Source organism: Alexandromys fortis, unplaced genomic scaffold (assembly GCF_014885135.2).
Source record: "Alexandromys fortis isolate MF-2015 unplaced genomic scaffold, M_Fortis_MF-2015_v1.1 scaffold_13, whole genome shotgun sequence".
NCBI classification, from domain to species: domain Eukaryota; kingdom Metazoa; phylum Chordata; class Mammalia; order Rodentia; family Cricetidae; genus Alexandromys; species Alexandromys fortis.
The window spans coordinates 1004737-1012631 of record NW_026067908.1 but is presented as its reverse complement, the minus strand read 5'-3'; the positions used below and the strand labels follow the sequence as shown (position 1 = coordinate 1012631).

Genomic DNA, 7895 nt, shown 5'->3' with positions numbered 1-7895 from the left:
TTTTTCTGTAGCTTTAGAGCCTGTCCTGTAACAACTCTGGTAAAACAGTCTGGCCTCAAACTCAAAGAGATCTGCCTGCCTCTGCCTCTCACTGCCCATCGTAGAAGTGCTTTTTTTTTTTTTTCCAAAAAGCTTTCTTGGGCTTTATATAGATGTATATGGGTGTCATTTTGTAAGTAGAGATTGCACTTTCATTTCCTGGCTGCTCAGATCAGAATAATAACACAGACACTACATTAATTACAACACTGACTAATGGCTCAAGCATATTCCAAGCTAGCTCTTATATCTAAAATTAACCCATTTCTATTAATCTGTGTATTGACACAAGTTTGTGGCTTACCAGCAAGGTTCTAGTGCCATTCTCCTTCAGCAGCAGTATATATCTGTTTGGATTTCCCACTCTTGGTTTTATTCTGCCCTGCCATAGGCTAAAGCAGCTTTTTTATTATCCAATGGTAATAAAACATATTCACAACATACAGAGGGGAATCACACATCATCAAATAAGAATTTTAGAAAAACCCTACTGAATACTCAGAGATTATTTGCAATTATACCAGGCAGTAATCATGAAACTTAACATCCACTTTTATTTTCACTGGATCCCATAGAATTAACATCTCCCCATGACAGCTGGAAGCAATTCTAGCAAATGATGTCTTCTCCCCCAATCAAGTTTGCACTCAAGGAAGGGACATCTATTAGGGGTTGGTTATAAGTGGTATAAAGTTCAGGGTAGAAATGAAATAGGCTCAGGGGTCTATTTGGAATAAAGAGGGAATGGACAGAATGAGATAATAAATAAATTAGTGTATTAGTTCTGAGCTATTATCTATAGACAATTTATATTGATATAGATTCTTATATACTGACACAAATTCAAATTATGTTATATTGAATATGTTCCTATTTCTATTTACAATATTTGTGCACCTATACAAAGTTTGTTTGTCATATTGTATGCACGCATATTTCTACCTCTGCTTAAGACATCTTGCATATTGATATAATTTTAGTATATGTTTATCACATTGCTCTATAAATTTCTACCTCTGATCAAGATATTTATATATATATATTGTTTACATTTTGAGGTCATTGTCCTCATTTGCTGCATATTTGTTTAAAGATTGTTTAATTTTTTAATATGAAGTCTTAGATTTTAAGCAATATGTAGTTATTAAGAATTACAGGTTAATAGGCATCCATGTTTATCATACTTATAGTTAGACTAGTCAGGTTCTTTAGATGCATAGAGATTGTATTCCACATATATAGGTAATCTTCAAACACTTCAAAGAACTGTAAGATGTGACATTTAAGTAACTTAGAATTCTGTTGGCCTGAGACACTATTGATCCTGGCAGCACCAATCTATTTCTGAGAGAATGTTGAGCACCAAAGATAACTTCACTTGGAGTTTGTTTTCTTCTGTGTAAAACTGGCCTTTGGGCAAATAACATCCCCTGCTTCAACTACTGACAAAATGCACAATGTCTACCCAGGACAAGTAGAATACAATAAAAAAGACTGTCAAACCTTGTAAAGATAGGATAAGACAGTTTTTCAAATTTTCCTGTCTCTGAAAATGGTCTGTCAGTTACTCTAGACCTTAGCCAAAGTTGGTTTCTCCAACACTGCAAATGAGACTTTGGGTGATTACTCAGGTAGGTGGTTGTCTCTGTCATTTCTTGCACCTTTTGGAAATAGTCTGATTGCATTTCTTATTTACTCAGGTAAATATTATTTTCCTTCTCAGATGTTTGATGGGGTTGAAGACCAGATAGTCACAGTTACTTTCATCTCAAGACTTAGCCAACTCATTTTTAATTTAAGTCTTAAACTCCTTAGGATGGGATAAGATTTAGCATATGTTTCTTGTTTGATCTTGTTCATGCTGATTATAATTCTAAGTTTTATGTATATTTTACCTCTTCTTTTCCCTGGACAATACTTTTATTGTATATAGTTTTGTATTAGCCTTAGAACTCTCGTCTTTAGACAAAAGGGGGAGGTGTTATGGGAACTCCTTCAGCCATTATCCTTTAGGATACCAGCACATTTTGGGCATGATCACATGTACTGTAAGTGCAGACAAAAAGCATGAAGACCCTTTCTGTCAGATCAATTCCAGTTCCCAGTACATTCTGACGACTGTGGATAAGTACCCTTACTGTGAGTTAATCCCCAAATAAACCTTTGTTATACTCTGTTCAGGGCTATTGTGGAACTCTTTGTTACTACTACATACATCAAATTTTTTCTGTATTGTTCTTGTACATGTAGGAGGCATATAGCAAGAGAACCTGAAAAGCAAACTAACCTTAAATGTGTATTCTAACCTTGTTCAGCTGACTGCAACTATCCTGATTCCTACCTTCTTTCCCAGCCCTAGTTTCAGATCCATATTTCGAATTGGATACTTTTTGGTTGGAAGATACTAGTGTTATCTTACTTGTGTTGACAGTGTTCAACATCAAGTTAATTTCATTTATTTACTTCAGATTGAAAGGTAAATATGATGGGAATGGTGAAAACTCAAAAAATTTGGTTCATGTTTGTTTTTTGTTTTATTTCTTTTTTTGTTTTTGTTTTTTATTTTCGAGACAGGGTTTCTCTGTAGCTTTTGGTTCCTGTCCTGGAACTAGCTCTTCTAGACCAGGCTGGCCTCGAACTCACAGAGATCTGCCTGCCTCTGCCTCCCGAGTGCTGGGATTAAAGGCATGCACCACCACCGCCTGGCTAAGATTTGGTTCATGTGACTGATCCTCAGATATCTAGAAGGTTTCCTTCTGTCAAGTAAGTATAAGAAAAATCAAATGAAGAACTGTGTGTTTTACAGTGGCTGGTAGTTTATAACCTCCATTTTATGAATATTGGGGCTTTAACTAGTGACAGTGTTGATACCTCACACACTGTCTCACTTCTTGCCACACAATTATAAAAACCCTCCCAGGTAGGTATTTCATCAAAACATTCTAGAGAGCTTCTGTATCCTGACTTTTTTGCAAGAACTGTATGATTTTTAAAATTTGATCTCTCTGAAAGTTTACACTAAAATTTTAAATGGTACAAATAGTCATTTTATGTTTAATAGTTTTCTCCTTTAAAAATGTAAAAATCACTTTAAGGACAGACAAGCAACATTTATAAACTTTTGTTCATGAATGCTACACATTTAAAACATTCTATAACTCTTGTCTATAGCTAAAAGTGCTGTCTTTACTATACAAGCATAGTTTACATATGGATAAAGATGAGAGTATAGAACTGCTAACCAAGAAGAAAAACTTCCATAATAAATTCTTGTAATTTATCAATAACACACAGTCCATTAGCAATGTACACAGATGGGGCTGGTGACATGACTCAACAGTTATGAGCACTTGCTTTTCTTTTTAGAATTATTTGTTCTAAAAATCTCATATATGAGTACCATATTTGTGCCATTTCCTGTAGGAGGAACATCCTACAGATAAGAACAAGGGAAACCAGGAGTGTTAAACACACATTGTTTACTCTTTAAAGAAAGATGTGTATTACCTGCTTTCTGTCTGAATGTTTGGGAGATGATGTGATTAATACCTGTTGACCTCTTATCTAGCTGAAAAACCAAGTCAAACCAGTTCCCCAGACACTTTCCTTGAGCCTGCTTATCATAACCAATCTCTAGTGTTACCCTCCCTAAGACCCTAATCATGAGCTTTCCTTATTGTGAATCTGCTTCCTCAATGTATAGAACCTATCTTTATGGAAGATGTCACTTGTACTTTACAAGAGTTTTAATATAATCATATCTTAAATTTTGTTGTGCACACGGGATTGAGTTAGTTATCATCTGGAAACTTTTTCCAAATCCATCTGTGCTTAAATATGTCTAAAATAAATTACCCAGTGTGCAACTCTTAGATGTTTGGACCAACACTGACTACTGAGTCATGTTGAACCAAACTACCTATTTCTCTCATGGAAATCAACACTCTGATGGACATGGTAGAAGCAGAGACCTCCCAAACAACTGACCCCAAGTTGAGGCACTGAACACCTAGAAAAGGTAAAAATAATTCTTACACAGAAACAGGCATTAGGAGTTTGGCTCTCTTACCCAAGTAATTGTAACCACAAAAGAGAATAAGATAAAATTTCTTTTCAGTCCTTTGAGACAAAGCATTTGATACAATTATTGAAATATTTATTAATATATAGAGGAGCAAAATAATCAGAAGAACAGATGTGTAACTCTGTCCAAGTAATTATAAATTCAATACTTATTCCTAAACAAGGAACCACAGACTTTGATAATGGGAAGTACAATGGAGCTAATATGAAAAGAGCCCATGAAAGGTGAGACAAAAACTCTGTCAATTATTTTGTGAATTGGAGTACAGTAATGTATGTTTGGACCCTCTCAGGAGATTGACCTAAGGATATGTTTTCTATGAATTCCATGCCATATCATTATGCTATTACTTTCAATACTTGGTTTCAAGATTCTTTTTGTACTTCTTCCAGACTGTAGAGACAACTTAGTCATTAAAATAGCGTATTTCATGGTGGTTATGTGAAATTTATTCTCTTTTACTATCAGACAATTTCTGAGTGGTATGTCCAAAAGTGATTCTAGAAAAAAAAAGTAAGTTGTAAACTGTTCCCCTCTCTTCCAAAGACTAAAAGTCAAAACTGTGTTATATTGTCTAAATTGTGTTTCTAGTTACTTCAAAATTCTTATCTATTCTTTTCTGGAAGGTGATATGAAGATTAAGTATCCCATGGATATATATTTAGTAATCTGTGAAGAAACACTTATGCACTATCTGTTCAGTTTAGGAATAGAGTCTCTGAGCAGGGTCTTAGCAGCTCAAAGGTGAGAGTGTTTCCCTTGGAACTGAAGGGGCTGACTACTTCTGATCTCAGAATCTGTGGATCCAATTCAGTCCCTGATTTCAGCTAATGCTATTCTCATAGCTACTCGTGCCCAAGATTGAATCTGGTGAAGATTCCTATGACCTAAGCTGTCTCCAGTCCCCATGAAAACTTATTTAGTGCTAGGTTATGATGTTAGCTCTGGTAGTCTTACAAATCCAAATGAGATATCCTAGTCAAAAAACAAGCCTGATTCTTCAGTTCTACCTATGAGATGAATAGGAATGGGATAATGATGCCCACCTTTTCAGGTGGTTGTTCTTAGGCTACTTACTGTCTCACACTGCTAAGCTCCTTTCGTTGATTCTAACTTCCTCTGTTCTAGGACATGAATTTGGATGCAAAGTATGTCCCTATACATTTTACTTATTTGTAACATTCATACAATTCACGTGTTCCCTACTACCCATTGTAATATTCTCTCCTGTGCTTCTGCATGAAACCAAAGGTAAATATTATTGATGGTAGTAACATATCTTTAGTTCTCTTGTTTTCCAAGATAGATGTCTCTTTGGGATTTTTGTGTGAAATTTTCACCATCACTAGGAGGATCTCAAAGGATTTGGTTTGGTTGTAATCTCAAAGGATCACACTATCACAGAGTGTTGGGGGAGGCAACAACTAAAGCTTCCAGTGCATTCAGCTGTGTTGGGAACCAGATTCATCTACTCCTACCACAAGAAACACAGCTTCAGAAAATATTGATGAATCAACTCTCATTTACTTTAAATACTTTCTCATCATTTAAAAGTCAATATACATACATGACTAGAGGATAAAAACTTTAGCACTTTTTATCTTAGGATCTATACTGAGAATATATGAAATATAAAGTTTTTATTTAATTCCAAAAGTATTTCACTTATATGCATGAGACTTTTTGTACTTTGAAATGTTTCTGTGAATTTATTAAGTATGAAATATTGTGACTATGTAGAGGTGGAATTTGTGATGAATATAATAACACTAAAATATAATTCTCACAATATTTTATTGTTTAAAGGATTATAGGCAAAATTCATACACAGAATTTTTAACAGCAATCAGTGCAGAGCAAGACTATGTATTAATATACACATTTCCTCCAAAAAACAAAGGAGAACTTCAGAATCAAAATGGTCCCCATTGAAGCCCTTTTTGTTTTCTTGTTTTCTGACCTCTTGCTAGATAAGTCTTGGATCATCAAATACATAGGCTTGTTCTTATACTATTCCCATGCAAAATTCTTTTTTAGAATTTTTTTACTTGTTTTCTTTTGTTTCTTGAGACAGGGTTTCTCTGTGTAACAGTCCTGCCTGTCTGGAACTCACTCTGTAGACCAGGCTGGCCTTGAAGTAATTGAGATCCACCTTCCTCTGCCTCCCAAGTGCTGGAATAAAAGCCGGAAATCAATTTTTCTATGATTTTATCACTAAAGACAAACAACCTACATTTATATTCACAATCAACTACCCAGAAAATAAAGAAACTAAGACCAAACTGCTCTGAATGCCTTCATTCAAGTAACTGTTTATTATAACCTGTAAAGATTTTGTAGGAGAAAGTGTGGAGAGCATAGATCACCTCAGGAATTTCATGAGCCATCAGAGTTTAATTTCTCCTGATTATAGGTTTTTCAGCCTTAATGGTTACTGTAGTCATCTATTATGGATGGATTAATGAATTGAGATGGATCACATGATGGTACATAGATACCTTTATAAGCAACTTATCAAAGTATCACTTTGCATATCACTAACAATGAAAAAGAAAACCTTTGCTATTCACTTATGTAAGTGTATGCATGAGTGCATGTGTGTGTGTGCATGAGATATTACATTTTATTGTGTCTATAGCTCATAAAATGTTTTTCTGGCATTCTGAAGGTTGTTATGCCTTTATTTACACTTTGTTGATCATTTTCTTTGCTGTCCACAAACATTTCTGTTTCCTGCAATTCTACATAATCATTCTGCTGTCTACTGTGACTCTGAGGTCATATTTACGAAACCTTTGTTCCTGGTTTTTCTTTTAGGTATCTTATAAACTCAGGTCTTAGCTTTACAATTTAATCTGCTTGGTTGATTTTTGTATAGATTCCAAAACAAAGTATTAATTTCATCTGTGTGGACACCCAGTCTTCTATTCACTGAGGAGACTGTCCTGTTCCGTTGAGTATTTTCAGTGTCTTGACAATTTCAGTTGAAAATACACACTTACATTCATTTAAGTTATCTCTATTTTATTCCTATAGTGTCTGTTTTAAGTAAGAAGTGTGATGCCTTAAAACTAGCTAACTGTTTAGAGAATTCCTTTGGCTTCTTTTGGGGTGGGGAGAGCTTATAGACTGATGAAATTTTAGGATTGTTTTTCTTTCATTGGGACTGGGTTTCACTACTGGGTATGATTGGGACCATAAGACTGTAGCCAGTTACACAAGTGTATTTGCATTTTTGCTTGACTTCAGACATGAGAATGCACCAAAATACAAATTCTTAATGTTTACTCATTCTAAACAGCACAACATAGTGTAGACATACAGGTTCTAGGGGTTGTAAAAGAGTTTTTTTTTTTTTTGAAGCAGAGCTTCTGAACAGAATCCTTTCAACTATGACTGCTTCATAGTTGAAATCCAGGACTACAGTGAATGCAGAACACTTCTGTTGTGAAGACTGACAGTGTTTGTATTGGGCTGACTTTGCTTTATGATTTCTCTTTCCACTATGACTGGAATACCTTCTATTGGGGAGCCAGAGTGTTCTGTACCTCTCTTTGTTGCTGTTTCCATTCTTTGTATCTTAAAGGGTCTATGACTTTCAATTGCTTAGTTCACATTTTCTCTTTAGCTACTCTAGTGCAGATAATCATTTCTTGTTTTATTTCTTAATTTTATACATACTAAAAACTGGTTTTCTCCATTCTGTCTTCTTGGATTCTGCCTTAACATTATTATTATTATTATTACTATTATTATTATTATACTCATTATC

General features: G+C 34.7%; 1 protein-coding gene across 1 annotated transcript in view; it reads left to right on the top strand.

Moving 5' to 3' along the window:
- LOC126498083 (selection and upkeep of intraepithelial T-cells protein 2-like) overlaps positions 1-3507 on the top strand; it is a 26790-nt gene extending 23283 nt beyond the window's left edge. The window contains exons 6-7 of the mRNA XM_050136436.1: positions 2393-2559; positions 3463-3507. Of these exons, the coding sequence (XP_049992393.1) occupies positions 2393-2559; positions 3463-3507 (212 nt within the window). The remainder of the gene's footprint in view (positions 1-2392; positions 2560-3462) is intronic.
- The last annotated feature ends 4388 nt before the right edge of the window (positions 3508-7895 follow it).